Source organism: Orcinus orca, chromosome 16, assembly GCF_937001465.1.
Source record: "Orcinus orca chromosome 16, mOrcOrc1.1, whole genome shotgun sequence".
Lineage (NCBI taxonomy): Eukaryota > Metazoa > Chordata > Mammalia > Artiodactyla > Delphinidae > Orcinus > Orcinus orca.
Window position 1 is genome coordinate 53494735 of NC_064574.1, and position 19132 is coordinate 53513866.

Genomic DNA, 19132 nt, shown 5'->3' on the forward strand with positions numbered 1-19132 from the left:
TGTGCCTGTTGTTTCAAGTCCTGGGAAGAAGGGACAGTCCGTAGATGCTTCAGGAGCATGTGAAAAGAGCTGGATGTACCACTTCTGGAGCATACAGAGATCATAGGTGAACTTAATCTGGGATTAGGGCTGAGTAGGGAAGGGCATGGTGAGGATTTTATCATCAGGTGTTCTGTAGGCCTGTGGGTGAGTGTGAGGGCCTTGCAGGAAAAGTGCACTAACGGATGTTACTGTCTACTGTGAACCAGGCTGCCAGAGCTGCTGAGGGAGAGAGCAGACAGAAGTTCTTCACCCAGGATATTAATGGCATCCTTTTAGAGTGAGTATGTTGTTTCTTTGTATCTGCTGTTACCATGCGTGGGTTCAGCAGGCTGGGGGAAATTGGGAGTACAATTCAGCTATGTATGGGATAGGAAAGCACTGATGAGATTTTTAAAAATTGGTTTTTATTTATTGTTATTCTTTTAAAAAAGGTCAGGGGGGAATTCCCTGGCAGTCCAGTGATTAGGGCTCTGAGCTTCTACTGCAGAGGGCATGGGTTCGATCCTTGGTTGGGGAACTAAAATCCCGCATGCCGCTAGGCAAGACCAAAAAATACATACATACATACATACATACATACATACATACATAAATACAAAAATAAAAAAGGTCAGGGGCGGGGGACATCAAATGTTTGTCTCTAGGAAATGGTAGACCATACTAATCTTAGGCAGCAGACATTATTAGAACATTGTAATAGTCATGGCGTGCTGGAAGAGGATTTTGTGCTAAGCGTGAGATGAGAGGAGGGAGAAGGCGTTGCTTGCCCATCTCTGGGAAAAGTAAGAGACAGCTTGGTGCAGGCAAGGACCTGACCTCCTGGGGCACTCCTCAGCATACCTGGTCATTCTCCTCTTATTCTCACTCTTGCTCCCAAGGCCATTGCTCATCATCCCGTAGCCCGTCTAACAAACACCCGAACCTCTGAGACGTCACACTATATGAATTGGATTAAAAAGCAAAAAAAAAAAAAAAACCCCCAAAAACGCCACGTGTATAAATCCAAACCAGATTCTTTGTACCTGGCCTGCCAGCTTTGCCACCTTCTCTCCTGGTTGCATCATGTAGCAGAGGAAGCTTATTGCTCAACAGCTGAGGATTTTGCACATGTAAGAACAGTTGTGAAGACTAGGAAATATTCTAGCAAAGGACCTTGCCTGGCCAGGATGGAGACTGGCCACTTGGGTCAGGGAGCACCTGAGAGTCAGCACAGATGAGGGGTTTGTCTCCTGGAGCGTGCCAGATACAGAGAACTCAAGGGATTGAAGACAGACTGTGTTCTGCTCATCTAGATGGGGACGCTGGAGGGTTGAGGATTTCCCTGACCACCCTAGTCAAGGGAAAATCTGCTGGAAAGTATTTCCTGTTGACCCCAAGTAACTCAATTACCTTCCAGTTTGAAAGCATTTATGTTTTCTTTGTTTATGAAACTCAGAAATTCAGACCTTGTTCTTTTGGGCTCTGTTTTCTTGACACCTTTGACTTGGTCTTGTCTTTGACCTGAGAGCCTTGACCCACTCTACCTAGCCAAGTTTATTGGGTCTGGTGACTGCTGGAGGTCTGTTGTGCTGGCTGCTCAGTTACACTGTGACAGGCAAGTTAAGGCTTGGCCTGCTCTTGGCTCCTGCAGACGAAAGGAGCTGTGGTGAGTAACTCTGCTCTGTTCTTCAGCATAGAGGCGCAGACCCGGGAGCTGAGCAGCCAGACCCGTTCTGGGGTATATGCCTACCTTGCTTCCTTCCTGCCCTGCAGCAAAGACACCTTGGTCAAGCGCGCACGAAAACTTCACCTCTGTGAACAGGTGGGTGACTTTGCAGTGGAGCCCCTTGGCTTCGGAGCGCAGCGGAGTGGGTGATGGAGTCTTTATAGATGCCACATCTGCTGCTGCGCTGCCTCCGTGCGATTATTCCTATAGTGTGTGCTCAGTGTAAGAAGTGATGCATAAACCAGACTTATGTCCTGCTCTCCACAGGGGGGGCGTCTGAAGGAGCCTATCCAGAAGCTTAAGGAAGCCATTGGCAGGGCAATGCCAGAACAGATGGCCAAGTACCAGGATGAATGCCAGGCACACACGCAAGCCAAGGTCGCTAAGTAAGTGTGTCCCATCACTCCCTTCAGCATTCTGACCTCCTTTTCTTAGAAGTCCTGGGGGGTGGGGGGAGATGGTGGGCAGAAGGAAGCAGTTCTGCAGTGACCTTAGAGTCCCACCTAATTCTTTCTACCTCCTAGGATGCTGGAAGAGGAGAAAGACAAGGAGCAGAGAGAACGGGTTTGTTCTGATGAGGAAGAAGATGAAGAAAAGGGGGGCAGGAGGATAATGGGACCCCGGAAGAAATTCCAGTGGAATGATGAAATCAGGTGTGCCCAAACTGGGACCTTGCCTCAGTGGAGGGTTTGTGGGGCCAGTGTCTGAGCATGTTCCCATATTTCTAATGAAGGTTAGAATCATTTACTTTAATCAGGGCTGCTGAAAGCACATGATTGAAACCTTGAAGAAGCATTTGGGGTAGTTTAAAGGTTCTGACTTCTGCCTACTCTTCAGGGAGCTACTCTGTCAGGTGGTGAAAATCAAACTGGAGAGCTATGACCTGGAGAGGAACAAGGCCCAATCCTGGGAGGACTACGTGAAGGCGTTTCTGGATGCTGAGGTCAAACCTCTCTGGCCCAAAGGCTGGATGCAGGCCAGGTGAGGGCCCGCGAGCAGCCAGTGTGGTCAGTGTGATCATAGGGTGGAGCGTTCTTGCGATAAAGAGATGTCTGAGTGATTCTTTTGCACCAGGCTCCAGAGCCCCACCCTCAGAGAGTCACCGGCTAGTGGACTCGACTCTGATTTCACCTGAGTGACTGGGGGCTTCTCTGTCTCCCTTAGAAGAGGGACGTTATCTGTGGGGTTTTGTCTTTGTCATTCTTTATCCCACTTCAGTTCAAAGTTGGCTGTATGCTCATCCCACTTCAATCTGCCCTTTCCTGAGATAATGGCTCCTACTAGAAGAAGTTGAAAGACAGATTCGTGTTGGGAACATTTTAATGTTCTGAACAGAATTCTTATTTGCAACTGGCAGGGGTGACTACTTCTTAGAGTTAAGTGCCAGACTTTCCTCACAGGCTACTTTGTGTTATATAGCTTCCCACGAATGGACTATGTCTGCAATACACAGAGAAAGTTACCTGGAACTAGTGTTCTTTAGAAAAAAAAATTTTTTTTTTTGGTGGTAAAATACACTTAATGTAAGTTTAGAATCTTTTTTTTTTTTTTTGCGGTACGCAGGGCCACTATTGTGGCCTCTCCCGTTGCGGAGCACAGGCTCCAGACGCGCAAGCTCAGCGGCCATGGCTCACGGGCCCAGCTGCTCCGCGGCATGTGGGATCTTCCCGGACTGGGGCACGAACCCGTGTTCCCTGCATTTGCAGGCAGACTCTCAACCACTGCGCCACCAGGGAAGCCCAAGTTTAGCATCTTTAAGTGCACAGTTCAGTGGTATTAAATACACTCACATTGGTATGCAACCATCACCACCATCATCTCCATCACTTTTTTCATCTTGTAAAACTGAAACTGTACCCATTAAACACTAACTCCACATTTCCCTCTCCCCACAGACGCTGGCAGCCACCATTCTTCTGTTTTTATGATTTTGACTACTTTAAGTACCTCATATAAGTGGAATTATACAAAGTGTTTGTCTTTGTGTCTGGCTTACTCCACTTAGCATAATGTCCTCAGAGTTCATCCATATTACAGCATGTGTCAGAATGTTCTTCCTTTTTAAAGCTGAATAATGTTCTACTGTATGTATATGCTTTGCTTATCCATTCATCTGTTGATAGTACTTGTGTTGCTTCCACATTTAAGCTATTGTGAATAATGCTGCTATGAACATGGGCATACAAATATCTCTTCGAGACCCTGCTTTCAGTTCTTTTACATATATACCCAGAACTGGAATTACTGGATCATATGGTGATGTTGTGTTTAATTTTTTGAGGCCTCACCATAATGTTTTTCATAGCAGCTGTTATCTTTTTACATTCCCACCACCAGTGCACAGGGTTCCAATTTCTCCACATCCTCACCAACACTTTTTTCTGTTTTTTTGGTAGTAGCCATCCTAATGGGTATGAGGTGGTGTCTTGTAGTTTTGATTTGTGCTTTGCTAATGATTAGTGATGTTGAGCATCTTTTCATGTACTTACTGGATATTTGTATATCTTCTTTGGAGAAATGTGTATTCAAGTCCTTTGCCCATTTTCTAATTGGTTTGCTTGTTTTTTTGTTGTTCAGTTTTAGGAGTTCACTATATATTCTGGATATTAATCCCTTATCAGATACATAAGTTACCAAATATTTCTCTGTTCTGTGGGTTGCATTTTTACTCTGTGGATAGTGTCTTTAAACCTAGATGAAATGGACAAGTTCCTAGAAACACAAAACTTACCAAGACTAAATCACAAAGAAATAGCAAATCTGAATAGACCTATAACTATGTTTATTGTTTATTCTCTATTTTGCTTATTTCTGCTTTAATCGTTATTATATCCTTCATTCTGCTAGCTTTAGGTTTAGCTCTTCTTTTTCCACTTCCTTAAGTTGTAAGTTAGGTTGTTGATTTGAGACCTTTCTCGTTTCTTTTTTTTTCTTTTAAAAATTAATTAATTAATTTTTGGCTGCATTGGGTCTTCGTTGCTGCACATGGGCTTTTTCTCTAATTGTGGCGAGCAGGGCCTACTCTTCATTGCAGTGCGTGGGCTTCTCATTGCGGTGGCTTCTATTGTTGTGGAGCACAGGCTCTAGGTGTGCGGACTTCAGTAGTTGTGGCATGTGGGCTCAGTAGTTGTGGCACACAGGCTTAGTTGCTCCGTGGCATATGGGATCTTCCTGGACCAGGGCTTGAACCTGTGTCCCCTGCATTGGCAGGCGGATTCTTAACCACTGTGCCACCAGGGAAGTTCCTAAACTTCCCCTTGTCACCACTTTTCACTTTGTCCCATAGGTTTTAGTATGTTGTGTTCTCATTTTCATTTGTCTTCTAAGTATTTTCTAATTTTCCTTGTGATTTCTTTGATCCATTGATTATTTAAAAGTGTGTTCTTAAAAGTTGTTTTTGTCTAGTGTATCTGCCACTTGTTTTTTTCTCACAATTTTGTTAGTTTTCCAGTTTTCCTTTTGTTATTGATTTCTAACTTCATCCCATTGTGTACAGAGAAGATACTTTTTATGATAGCTGTCTTTTATTTGTTTATTTTTTTAGCATCTTTATTGGAGTATAATTGCTTTACAATGTTGTGTTAGTGTCTGCTGTATAACAAAGGGAATCAGCTATATGTATACACATATCCCCATGTCCTCTCCCTCTTGTGTCTCCCTCCCACCCTCCCTGTCCGACCCCTCTAGGTGGTCACAAAGCACCAAGCTGATTTCCCTGTGGATAGCTATCTTTTAAAATCTACTGAGAGTTCATTTGTGGCCTCACATATGGTTTATGCTGGGAAATGTCCCATGTGCACTTGAGAATGTGTGTGCTGTTGTTGTTGGGTAGAATGTTCTGTATCTGTTGTTGGGTAGAATGTTCTGTATCTGTATCTGTCCAGCTTTTATTGTAGAACTGTTTATTTCTCCCTTCAGTTCCGTCAGTTTTTGCTTCATATATTGTATTTTAATGGTCTGTCAGGTGCATGAATGTTTATAATTGTTATATCTTCTTGCTGTATTGAACTTTTTATTAATATATAATATTTTTCTTTATCTTTTGTAACCTTTCTTGATTTAAAGTCTACTTTGTCTGATATTAAGATAGCCACCTCTGCTCTCTTGGTTATTACTTGCATGGAGTATCTTTTTCCATCCTTTTACTTTTAATCTGTTCTTGTCTTTGGATCTCAGGTCTTTGGCTCTTTTTTTTTTTTTTTTTTTTTTTGGGCTGCGTTGGGTCTTTGTTGCTGCACATAGGCTTTCTCTAGTTGTGGTGAGCAGGGGCTACTCTTGGTTGCAGTGTGCAGGTTTCTCACTGCAGTGGCTTCTCTTGTGAGGTGCGTGGGCTTCAGTAGTTGCAGCATGTGGGCTTAGTGGTTGCGGCTTGCAGGCTTATTAGTTGCGGCACACGGGCCCTAGATTGTGTGGGCTTCAGTAGTTGTGGCGTGTGGGCTCTAGGGCGTGCAGGCTCAGTAGTTGTGGCTCGCAGGCTCTAGAGTGCAGGCTCAGTAGTTGTGGCACACAGGCTTAGTCACTCCATGGCATGTGGAATCTTCCCGGACTAGGGATCGAACCCATGTTCCCTGCATTGGCAGGTGGATTTTTAACCACTGCGCCACCAGGGAAGTCCCAGGTCTTTGGCTCTTGTAGATAGCATATAGTTAGATCATGCGTTTTATCTTTTCTGCCAGTCCCTGTCTTTTGATTGGAGTGTTGAATCATTTACATTTAAAGTAATTACTGGTAAGAAGGGACTTACTTCTGTAAGTTGATCAACATAACAAAAAACTCTGCCCCCTTAACAGCTCTGCTGCTGTCACAAAAGTACATTTTTATACATTGTGTGCCCCAAAATATAAACTAATAGTTTTTTAAATGCCTCCTAAGTTTTGTAGAAGACAAGATGTGGAGTTACAAACCAAAGTTACAGTAATAATAGCTTTTAAACTAATTTTTTTTAAAAAATATTTTATTTATTGGCTGCATCGGGTCTTAGTTGCAGCACACTGGATCCTCGTGGCACGCGGGCTGTTTGTTGCAGCACGAGGGCATTTCTCTAGTTGTGGCGTGTGGGCTTCTCTCTAGTTGTGGCACGCAGGCTCCAGAGCACGTGGGCTTTGTAGTTTGTGGCACGTGGGCTGTCTAGTTGAGGCGCACGGGCTCAGTAGTTGCAGCATGCTGGCTTAGTTGCCCTGTGGCATGTGGGATCTTAGTTCCCCCACTAGGGATCGAACCTGTGTCCCCTCCATTGGAAGGTAGATTCTTAACCACTGTACCACCAGGGAAGTCCCTTAAATGAATTTTTTTTCTTGAAATGTATTATTCTCTTAAATGATGTAGAAAACAAAAAGTGTGGTTACAAACTATTGTTGTTATAACACTAGCTTTTCTAATGGTCATGTATTCACCTTTTTGAGATCTTTATTTGTGCATGTAGCTTTGAGGTGCTGTCTGGTGTCCTTTCATTTCACCTTTAGGACCTTTGAGCATTTCTTACAGGGTAAGTTTTTTTTTTTTTATAAATTTATTTATTTTATTTATTTTTACTTTTGGCTGTGTTGGTCTTTGTTGCTGCACGCAGGCTTTCTCTAGTTGTGGTGAGTGGGGGCTACTCTTCCTTGCGGTGTGCGGGCTCCTGATTGTGGTCGCTTCTCTTGTTGCGGAGCACGGGCTCTAGGCACGCGGGCTTCAATAGATGTGGCACGCGGGCTCAGTAGTTGTGGCTTGCGGGCTCTAGAGCACAGGCTCAGTAGTTGTGGCGCATGGGCATAGTTGCTCCATGGCATGTGGGATCTTCCCGGACCAAGGCTTAAACCCCTGTCCCCTGCATTGGCAGGCAGATTCTTAACCACTGCGCCACCAGGGAAGCCCTACAGGGTAAGTTTTTGATCATGAACTCCTTCAGCTTTTATCTATCTGGGAATGTCTTAATTTGTCCCCCACTTTTTTTTTAATTGAAGTATAGTTGATTTTATCTCCCCCACTCTTGAAGGTCAGTTTTGTCAGATATAGGATTCTTGGTTGACAGTATTTTTCTTTTAGTACTTTGAATATATCAGCCCACTGTCTTCCGGTCTTCAGAGTTTCTGATGAGAAATCTGCTGATAATCTTGTTGAGGATCCCTGTGATTCAATAATATCTGGGTGCTTTCAATATTCTCTCTTTGCCTCTGGCTTTTGAAAGTTTGATTATCATCTGTTTTGGTGTGGGTCTTTTTGAGTTCATCTTACTTGGAGTTTTTTAAGCTTCTTGGATGTTTATATTCATGTATTTACACTTACATTGTTTGTTTTCACATTTGGAAAGTTTTCAGCCATTATTTCTTCACTATTCTCTGTGCCCCTTTCTCTGTCTTCCTTCTGGGATGTCCACGCTGTGCTGGTGTGTGCTTGTCTGCTTGATGCTGTCCCACAGTTCCCTTGACTCTGTTCACTTCTCTTCAGTGTTTTCTTTCTGTTTCTCAAACTCGATAATCTTCATTGTCCTGTTTCACGTTCACTGTTTCTTTTTTCTGCCTGCTCAAAACTGCCTTTGAATCCCTCTACTGAATTTTTTTTGTTAATTAATTAATTAATTTATTTTTGGCTGCGTTGGGTCTTCGTTGCTGTGTGTGGGCTTTCTCTAGTTGTGGTGAGCGGGGGCTACTCTTTTGTTGCGGTGTGCAGGCTTCTCACTGCAGTGGTTCCTCTTGTTGCGGAGCACAGGCTCTAGGCGTGTGGGCTCAGTAGTTGTGGCTCATGGGCTCTAGAGTGCAGGCTCAGTAGTTGTGGTGCATGGGCTTAGTTGCTCTGTGGCATGTGGGATCTTCCCGGACCAGGGCTCGAACCTGTGTCCCTTGCATTGGTAGGCGGATTCTTAACCACTGCGCCACCAGGGAAGCCCTGAATTTTTTTTTTTAATATTTATTTGTTTTATTTATTTTATTTTTGGCTGCATTGGGTCTTAGTTGCAGCACGTGGGATGTTCTTTGAGGTACACAGGATCTTTGATGCACCATGGGCTTCTCTCTAGTTGTGGCGAGCAGGCTCAGTAGTTGCAGCACACAGGCTCTCTATTTGTGGCGCACAGGCTCCAGAGCACGTGGGCTCTGTAGTTGTGGCATGCGGGCTCTCTAGTTGCGGCTTGCATGCTCATTAGTTGTGGCACGTGGCCTTAGTTGCCCCGTGGCATGTGGGATCTTAGTTCCCCAATCAGGGATCAAACCTGCATCCCCTGCATTGGAAGGTGGATTCTTTACCACTGGACCACCAGGGAAGTACCCTCTACTGAATTTTTCACTTCAGTTACTATACTTTTCAGCTCCAGAATTTCTTTTTGGTTTCTTTTCAGGTTTCCTGTCTCTTTATGGATATTTCCATTTTGTTCACATGTTATTTTCTTGACTTTCTCCACATCTTTCTTTAGTTCTTTGAGCATCTTTAATACAGTTGTTTTTGTCTAGTGTATCTGCCATTTGGTCTTTTTTTAAAAAATTAATTTTATTTATTTATTTTTGGCTGCATTGGGTCTTCGTTGCTGTGCAAGGGCTTTCTATAGTTGTGGCGAGTGGGGGCTACTCTTCATTGCGGTGTGCGGGCTTCTCGTTGCTGGGGCTTCTCTCATTGCAGAGCATGGGCTCTAAGTGCGTGGGCTTCAGTAGTTGCAGCACGCAGGCTCTGTAGTGTGGCTCACGGGCTCTAGAGCGCAGGCTCAGCAGTTGTAGCACACGGGCTTAGTTGCTCCGTGCTGCCATTTGGTCTTTTTCAGGGACAATTTCTGTTGATTTGTTTTTTCTCCTTTGAACAGGCCATATTTCCTGTTTGTTTGTATGCCTTGTGAGTTTTTGTTGAACACCAGACATTTGAATCTAATATTGTGGTAACTCTGGAAATCAGATTCTCCCACTTACATAGGGATTGCTTTTTTTTATATACTGTTTTTGCTTATTGGTGGTTGTTGTTGTTGTAGGCTGTCGCTGTGTTGAGGATCAGCCTGATGTGTGAACTTAATGTGTTACTCTTAGGTCATTTCTGAGCTTTTTGCTGGTACACGCAGTCACTTTCTAATTTTTCCCATGTAGGTAGTTTTTTTTTTTTTTTTTTAATGTCTGACACCAGAAAGGGGAAAATCAGAAAAAGAAGGAGGTTAAAAGGTGGTGCCAGCCCTTTAAATCCCCTGGCAGTCACTTCAGCCTGAGGTGCAACAACAGCTGTGTGCACCTCCCACCTCTGTGATCAGAAGCAGTGATCAGCCATCAGAGCACAGATCCCTCATCTCTGGAGACCAGGGTCCTTTTTGCCCACGCTTGTTTCCACAAGCTGTGTGCAAGCTGCTCCAGGAACACCTGCACAGGCCGCTGGGTGGGGGATGGGCAGCTGCTACTATGTTGAGACCTGAAATTAACCACAGTTTACTCATCTAAGTCTTCCCCTGGAAGTTGTAAGCTTTGAACAGCCTCTAGAGTTACCGAATAGTTCCGTCAGATGGATTCTGCCAGTGTAATGTTGTCCAGGTGGGCAGACCATTCCTGGTGCTTCCTAATCAGCCGTGTTCCCAGGACCCTCCCCTTGGAGCTAGTGAGTGTTCTTGGTTGGGCAGGCCTTTTCTTGTCTCAGTGTCCCTTTAAATAGAATTGCTCTTGTCACTTACAGATTGGACTCCTGAAGGTACATAGGGGAGGGCATAAAGAAATTTTTGTTGTTTCTCTGGGAAAAGATAATGCCATGGGTCACTTCACATTTTTACTTTTGGAGAGAGATGAGAATAGGCAGTAAGGAAAGTGCTCGTGACTTTAGGGAAAAATCACTGTGAGAGGTTTGGGGGCAGACCCATAGCTTGTTTTGGTGAATTCTAGCTCCTTGGCTTTCAGGTGGCCAGTGCAGCTACTAAGGCCCTCTCACCAGCCCACTGACATTTAATGAGTGACAGCCACTGAGTACCAGGGAGGTGACGAGGCTCTGGAAGCAGAGTCTGCTTTCAGGGGGCTTGTGCAGACTTCCCAGTGTTCTCTGTTTGTTCCAGGACTCTGTTTAAGGAGAGCAGACGAGGCCACGGGCACCTGACGTCAATCCTGTGAGTGTCTCAGTGTTTTCACTTGTCAGGACTACTGGCATTTTTATCTCCTTCGTGGATCTCCTCTGAACCTTTCCTGTGTTCATTCCTTTGAACAGGGCCAAGAAGAAAGTAATGGCCTCTTCCAAAATGAAGATGAAGGTGAGTCAGCCTGCCCAGGTCACATGTCATCTTTTCTCATCTCTCTGCAGCCATGCTCCTGGCAGCTCATTGAACTTTGCTGGTCTTGTAGATAGCTCTTTGGGATTAGGTTGTACCAAGAGGCAGCCTGGCCCACAGGAGTGGCCTGGGGTCGACAGGGCAGAGACCCGAGTCGGGCCACTAGTGCCCTTCAGCCCCAGTTCTAGGAAACAGCACCCACCTGGTCAGTTCCTGGGGTCGTTGCAGGGTCATGTGAGGTCCTCCTGACAGCCCTCTGAGGAGTGATGAGCTCTTGCAAATGTGAAAGTGTCACATTGTGAATTGTCCTAACCTCTTATGGAAGAGCACCATCCTAGTGAAGAGCAGGTGAGCCTGGATCTGCACCAGGCAGGGCGGGAGGCTTTGTCCAGTTGACTAGCAGACGCGGAGGGGAGTGTGATGGTTGGAAACTAGAGACTGTGAGATGACTTTGATGTGGCAGAGATCTCAATGTAGTAAAAATTGCCGTTTCACCAAAATTCTTGCCAGTTCCTGAGGCTTTGTAGTGCACTTCACCATACCTGAACAGTCCGAGGGAACAAGCATGCAGATCAGTTATTCCAAAGAGTCTGTTGAGCTCCTCCAACATCCTTAAGACACACTGCACCAAGTGCTCGGGAGGCGGGAGTGACAGGACAGACGCCGTTCCTGAGCCCACGGAGGAGACAGGTGCCAGGGAAACCAAGGAGGGAAAGAAAACTAAGGCAGTTCCCCTGCCCCATGTCATTCTCTGATTGTGGCTAGGAGCATTGAGGTAGTGTGAGGGCCAATAGGGAGAACATCTCTTTGCTCGAGTCTTGTAGTTTTTCAGAAACAGAGCGAAGAGTTTCCCTGTGGAGGTGTGTGTGCATGCCTGGGTCAGCCCAGCCCCAGCCCCAGGCGTGGGCAGAGGGTGGCGGGGTTGCGGCATTTCCAAGTTCACGCATGCCTGGCACCTGCTCCTTTCTTCCCTGGCTTTGTGATCACACAGGAAAGCCCGCTGCTTTGTCTTGTATTCTCATGCGTATGTCCTGTCAGCAGGGCCAGTGTTGGCATCTTTGGACATTTGTAAACATCGGCCTTTCTGCTTTCCTTTAGGAATCATCGACTAAGCCTGATAAAAAGGTTTCCGTCCCATCAGGCCAGATTGGCAGCCCCCTTGCTTTGCCTTCAGAACACCTGGGAGGAGGCCTGAGCATTGGGGCTGCAAACAGGGAGCTCTCATCCCAGGCATCTGGCAGCCTTGCTAATCCTGCTCCTATCAACGTGGAGGACTCGTTGGATGGAGACTTGATCCGTAATTCGGCCTCCTCATTGGAGGCTGTGTCCAAGGAACTGGCTGCACTGAATAGCAGAGCCAGCGGGAGCTCTGAGTTCACACTGCCTGCACCCTCAAAAGTGCCTGCAGAGAAAGTCGCAGGTGTTTTATGTACAGAAGAAAAAAGGAACTTTCCGAAGCCCAACCCTTCTTCTGCCCCACCACCCTCTAGCTCTCTGCAGTCACCCCTCAATTTTCTGGCTGAACAGGCTCTGGCACTGGGGCAGTCCTCTCAGGAGAAAAAACCGGAGAGTTCTGGCTACAAAGAACTGTCCTGTCAGGCTACCCTCAGCAAGGGCCTGCCAGAAGTGCAGCAGTCCAAAGCAAAGCACCATAGTTTGCCACGGACGTCTCACGCACCCCAGGCAGGGGCTCCTGTGCCCAGCCCCCAGGTCAAAGTCTTTCATGCAGGCACTCAACAGCAGAAGAGCTTCACCCCCCCAGCTCCGTTTGTCAGTAAGCTTCAGGGCCCAAAGCCTGCCTCCCCTCAGTGTCACCGTTCCCTCCTCCAGCTCGTCAAGACAGCTACCAAAAGCCAGAGCTTCCATCCTTCCACGCCAGTGTCTTCAGGAGGCACACCAGCCTCCAGCAGCAGCTCTCATAAGACCCCAGCCTCGTCCTCCACTGCCCTGAGCCATCCAGCAAAACAGCACTCAGCCAGCTCTTCAGGGCCGTCTTACAAGAACAGTCCCTTTGCCGGCTCTATCTCCAAGCACGGGGTTTCTTCTGGCAGCTCTTCCTCTGGAGGAGCACCAGTCCAGAGCTCTGCTTCTGGGACCTTGCTCCCTGCTGTGCAGCCTCCTTCCACAGGACAGTCCGCCAGCCGACCCATCCCAGGCTCTGCAGTGAAAAAACCACCTATTTCCCAGAAGTTGACCCTGGTGGCCCCTCCAGGTGGTCCAAATGGAGATTCTAGTGGGGGGACCCAGGGAGTGGCCAAGTTACTCACCTCCTCCCTGAAGCCCAGTGCAGTGAGCAGCGTGACATCGTCTACCTCCTTGCCAGTGAGTACCTTGAAGCAGCCCTCCCCTCGTGGGCCTTGTGGGCAGGGCTGCTGGCCTTGCTGTGGTCAGAGAGTGAGATCTGACACTGAAGGTCAGGTAGGAACAGAGCCCGGAAATTGGAAGGAGGACTGGGCTTCCTGTTTCCAGGTTTCTACTTTTCTGGTGGCAGGACTCCCAGGCAGAGCCTGAAACTTCTCCTTGGGAGGACGAATGGAGGGAAAGGACTTTGTCAGCACCATGTTTGCAGGGAGGCTATGGATCTGGATGGCATAGAATGAGCTAGAAAACTTTCCTTTCATAGCCTCCTGCCTGTCCATCTCTCCAAACAAGTAAATGAAATGCATACTGTCTCTCAGATCATTAGTTATGTGGAGATATTCATGCCCTAGGAAGATCAGTACCTTCTAAGAATGATCCTTTGATTGGGTTTGGAAAGACTCTGTAGGTCAGACAAAGGCGATTTGACAGAGTCCAGTGGTTTATGAGGTTTGCCTGTAGGTGATTACAAGAAGTTTGGATGCAGGTTGGGAAAATGAGAGCGAGCTTATTTTTTTCTCCATTTTTCCAATATATAAGACAACCATGTGGTTGCAAAGGACAAAACTATAGAAAGGTGTGTTGAGCAAAGTTTCGCTGACCTGTGCCCTCCTCCTACACACCCCCTGTAACTGTTCCTTAGTTTCCAGGTTTTTCCTGTTTCTTTCTAAAAACAAAGATTAATACTTACAAATGTGTGTGTGTGTATGTTTTATGGATATAAGTATACACGTACACATATTCCTATATACTTATATTTGTGGGTATCCTTCCTTTTCTTTCTTGCACAAGGAAGGCATATTTAACACCTGCATTTTAAAATGAACTCTGTTCTGGGAGCCCTTCCATGCCAGTTCACAGAGACTGTCTTCCTCCTCCCTTTGGGGCCGCAGTGGAGGGTGTTCCTTCACAAGGGGTGGCTTACGTGCATGTGTCCCCCCAGGTATGCTAACAGGTTTGGTTTGTGAGTGAGCTCTGTATGGGGCTGGAGTGCTGATCCCTTTGTGTGCTTCCTCCCCAGAAAGGAACGAGTGGGGCTGTGCTGCTGACCAGCTCCTCACCCTTAAATCTACTGTCTTCATCCTACAAGGCAGGCAGCCCAAAGCTGCCTGGGGCCTTGAACTCGAACCCCTTGGGAATTATCTCCCAGCTCCCCCTCCACGTAATCTCCTTTAGTGCTGACTCCTCCGCTAAAGCAGGGGTCTCCAAGGATGCCATCGTCACAGGCCCTGCCCCTGGGACGTTCCACCACGGCCTCGGCCACAGTAAGTGTCTCCTTCCTCCCCACACTGGAGGTAAAGAAGGTGCCCCAGTGCCTCTGTGTGACCCACAGGTTCTGTTGTTATGTGCTGGGTTCCTGTGTTTGTCTGGTGTGTAATCGTGGGCAGCCTTCCCGGGGACCCTGCTGAGCCACCCCCTTGGGGTTTCCATCCAGAACCAGTGCAGTAGGTCGCCTGGGGCTCTGGAGCACCGAGGCTGCTTTCCACTCCTGTCTTCAATGTGTGTGCTTTGTTCTTCTCTCCCTTCCTGTTTCCTCTCAGGTCTCCTGGCTGGCTTGCACTCCAGCCCGCCCCGCGGAGCACCTCTCCCACACGCTGCCGTGTCTACCCACATCCCACAGAGTCTGCCAGGTAATTTCCAGGTGGTCAGAGGGCCACACGCACTGTGGGCCATTCCCCTCCCCCATCAGAGGCCTTGTCTGCTGCCAAGGACGTAAGTGTCTGCCTCTCGTTGTCATGTTGTGTGGGTTTGTCCTCTGAGGCTCGGCTCTGTGGGTACTCAGACTGAGGGACACAGGCTCTGTCTACCGCTGTGACATCTCCCGGGTCAGCCTTGCCCTCTGTGATCACAGAGGAAGTCATGATGGCCACAGGCATCATGGCTGAGGAGTTCCCCACCCATAGCTCAGCATTTTCTCTTTAATTAACAAAAACTAGAGGGGTAATGGTGCTGATTTCCCAAGGGCTAGTTGGCGCACTACCAGCCTTTAGGTTCACACTGCTACCCCTTCTAGGGGGTACCAGCTAACAGAAGACTCTAAATTTAGTTTAAGTAAAAGGGAAAGTCCAAGTAGCAGCAGCAGGTGACAGTGGCAAGGCTTCGGGAGGGACCCTTTTCCCTGATGTCAGCATGTGTCCAGGAGAGGAGCAGCTTTCTCTTCAGTCCAGGTGTCAACGCAGAGATTTGGGATCACGACGTGACTGAGGCAGCATTCCCTGGGTCTCCTCTCCATAGAGCAGTGCCTTTCAGAAAGGGACTGGCCTACGGCCCTAGGTTCATAGCTGTGAGAAGACGGCCCTGAGCCAGCACCTGCACAGTGAGTGGTCTGCCTTGCCCTGTCCTGGGACCTTGGCCCTTAGGCACACGTAATGCAGTACTGCTGGGAACCCTCACGGGATCTCTGTTTTGGCCTGCTGCTCTTCTTACTGCTCTAGACCTGTTCCAGAAACGACCTGGGGGCTACATTGCTCAAGGGAGAGCCATTCTTGAGGAAGCCGAGCCTGGGTAGCCCTGGTGGACGGGTCCTGGGTAGATGTAAGGCGGGGAGCTGCCCAGCTGGATGTGCCTGGGACCTGCCGTGCTGAGAGCTTTGGTCCCGTGTCCGCCTCCAGATGTGCCGTGGGTCCCTGGCCCTGTGTCCTGAGGCTGACACGTTCATAGTGACTGCCAGAGGCCAGCTGGGTGCAAGAATGGACTGTAAATCCCCAAGATGGAAATGTTGCTTTCTCAGAGAAAGAAACGGGGGTGCTAAGCCTGTATCAGCAGTTACTCCGTTTTCCTCTGGAGAAGCAGTCAGATGCAGGGACTCATTCCGCAAGCTGGTGGTCACAGAGCTGTCCAGGCGAGAGCTTGTGGCTGCTGAAAGATTGCACTTTCTCTGCTTTCCGGAACACTCTTTCAAACAGAAAATAATTGAAGAGCCATTGAAAACGTGACCATTGATCTGTGGTATTTTCAGCAAAAAAGGGAAAAGCGTTTTCTTGTACCATTTCCTACCTGTTTTTCCGCTGGGTGTTGAAATGCTATCTGAAAAGCATCTATGCTAAAACAGGCTATTTGAATATCTCTCTTTTAGACATTCTTTGCGTTGTAGGATTACACTGAGTGATTGTCAGTGAAAAGCTGTCTGCTTGTTCCAGCTGTGACTTGTATCTGCTTTGCTTTCTTTCCCACGTGGACTCAGAATGCTAGTGCCTTTGAGCTTGTCCTTTTAGGACCTGAGTGTCTTTGATGGTGTGGATGCTCACTGTGCTTTTCAGTCCTCACTATGGAGTCCGGCTCTGCCTGGGGATGACAGCTGTGGCTGAGAACTGGAGTGGCCCGTGTTGCACAGCAGAGCCGCGGTTCTGTGAACACGGTGCTCAGCCAGCAGCTGCCCTCCCAGTGCGCAGCACTCTGCACCACTGCAAGGAGCAGCACACTCAGATAACCTGCCAGCGTGTCCGGCTCCTTTGAGCCTTAGAACATTCAGTGTTCAGGGGCTTTTGCTATTTAAGAAGTGATCCCCTTGAGGTTTGGTTACTGCTGCCTTAAGGGAATCAGAGATCCTGAAAATCTTACGCTCTGTTTTTGCTTACTCTTTTTCAGATGCTTCTCAGCTTCATGGGAAAGGGCCCAGTGTGCCACGGAAATTGTGACTTTCAAGGGAAAGGCTGGAAGCTGAACGAGTAGGTCTCGGAAGTCGGATAATAACTATGCTCTTTCTGCCATTGATTTTCTTCTGGAGAAGGCGTGAGTGCTAAGTGGAGCGTCTCTTGGCATGTGTGATGTGCCTTCAGTTAGGCGAGCAGCCCCGTGCTTCTCTGGAGGCCCTGACCAGCCTGGTGCTCCAGGCCTCTCGCTCTGTTGCAGACAATCGTCGGAGGGGCAGCGCTAGGCTGGGGAGCGCGCCGGGTCGTGTTCAGAGCTCTGGTGGCGGGGCAGAGCAGGTGGCGCGGCGCACCTGTGCTTCACATCTGCCCGACCCCCTCACATTTGGTCAGAGTACCTCATGGCACCCTACTGGTCGGGGCTCCTTCTGGCCACAGTGGGCTCCCTGGATGGTCACGGTGTCCGTCCATCCTCAGGCTGTGTGCTCAACAGGACAAACCCAGGTAACATCACAGCTGGGAGATGTACCTTGTTCTTTGAAAAATACACCCAATGTGTGCTCATCGTGGGGGCCCGTCTCTCCACTGAACATGACAATGAAGCTCTTTTAGAGAAAAGACCTTTGTAGATTCAACAATTGTGGTAGGATTTTTAAAGACACTTATTTTTGGCTCAGTTTTCATCCTTACCATTAAATGCATTGGATAGAATGGGACTATTCTTCGCAAGTCATGTTGTTCCTAGGAAAACATAATTCCAGTGCCTTTATGGTGGAGCAGAATTAGACACACATCCATTCAGCCCTCTGAGTGGATCTCAGATGAAGACCTTTTTTAAAGATATGTCTGTATTTAAGACATAGTTTGAGTTTTTTATGGTTGCACATCATAATCTGTGCCGTCCTGACTTGAAGGTCATCTGGGCCCACAAATCCCAGGTCCCAGTTCAGCCAGGGCCCCCACTTTGTTTTTCCAGAGTTCATACAGGTAGACTGCAGAGCCCCAGAGCCCTTCTTCATCTCTTCGAGGGCCAAGGATATGAGGGGTTCTAAGTCGCAGGTAGACATTCCAGTTTATTTAAAAACTATTCTCAGGCAGAGCTGCAGGAACAGGCCTCTGCCATGTAGAAGCAGGCCTGGAGGTCCTGGCTTTCCAGGCAGCAGGGCTATGCATTGACTTCAGGGTGACATGCTGACGAGCTTGGAGAGCACGTCAGAGACAGATTGGGACAGTTACCCGGAGCTCAAGTCATCCCACTGTTCCCACTCACCCAGTGGCTGCTTCACAAAGATTTTTACGGCACTTGCCTGTCCTGTGAAGTCTGAACTGACTGCTCTAGCTAAGTGATTTCTGATACGTTGAGAGTAAACAGCCTCCTCAGAATGTACGCCTGTGTGGAGACACGGGCAGCTCTCTTGGTTCCTGACTCCCAGGTTACAATGCTTGGTAACTCACGATTCACACAGAGTTTGCTTGGTTTCCAGGGGGAGCAAGACCTCTGCCAGCTAGTCGGCCAGGCCTGTGCTCTTTTTTACATAAAAACCAACATGTGTTTCACATTGGGCTAAGTGGATTCCTTATCCCTTTATTATATCTATTTTTTGCAACTTGGGTTTCCAGTTTACAGAATAGTCTTAGGTAGTAGCAAAAGAGCCAAAGAAGAGATTTGTATTGCTGAGCTCAGAGCCGCGCAGAGGCCGTCCGTGAACGCTGAGCAGCAGGAGAACACCCTGGTTCCCTTCCCTGCAGTGCTCCCTCCTCCCCGAGCACCACTGAGTGTGCGGCTGGAGCAGGATACCCTCATTCTTAGGAATCTAGTGATGCCTCTTGCCTCAGGGAAACGTTTCTTTGATGGGGAGTTTATGAGGTTTCTTTTCCTTGTTGATGCTTTATTTGTGGTAACGAAAGAGTGAATGACTTAAAGAGCCACGGCAAGGCAGGTCTGTTGGCGGAGCGGGCTCGTGGGCCACGGCGCTGCAGGGCTTTTCTTGCCGGCGTTTCTTGGGTGTGAAAGGGCTGTGGCTTTCATGCAGCGACTATGTTGGTGTTGGGGGTGGTGTGGAAATTGTTAATCTTGTATAAAACCACCCAATAAATTGTTTCAAGGTTTCCAAAACATCATTTCTCATTTATTTCCTTTTACCATATTTGCAAGTAATTCTTTCTCCCATAGGAGCTGGTATGTAGGGAACATTCATTTTGGCTAAAAGCCAAGAGGGTGTTGGAGACTAAGCCTCACAT

At 47.7% G+C, this 19132-nt stretch overlaps 1 protein-coding gene across 3 annotated transcripts in view; it reads left to right on the forward strand.

The window, feature by feature from the left end:
- The window catches only part of UBN1 (ubinuclein 1), a 36373-nt gene extending 17366 nt beyond the window's left edge, over positions 1-19007 (forward strand). For 2 of the 3 annotated variants that reach the window (XM_012533256.3, XM_033428876.2), the window contains 10 exons: positions 249-319; positions 1714-1843; positions 2015-2133; positions 2272-2400; positions 2585-2728; positions 10734-10784; positions 10883-10925; positions 12042-13265; positions 14323-14566; positions 14843-19007. In XM_012533256.3, coding sequence (XP_012388710.1) covers positions 249-319; positions 1714-1843; positions 2015-2133; positions 2272-2400; positions 2585-2728; positions 10734-10784; positions 10883-10925; positions 12042-13265; positions 14323-14566; positions 14843-15018 — 2331 coding nt within the window. In that variant the 3' untranslated portion in view covers positions 15019-19007. The remainder of the gene's footprint in view (positions 1-248; positions 320-1713; positions 1844-2014; positions 2134-2271; positions 2401-2584; positions 2729-10733; positions 10785-10882; positions 10926-12041; positions 13266-14322; positions 14567-14842) is intronic. The other variant, XM_004270213.4, reaches the window with a different exon arrangement.
- The last annotated feature ends 125 nt before the right edge of the window (positions 19008-19132 follow it).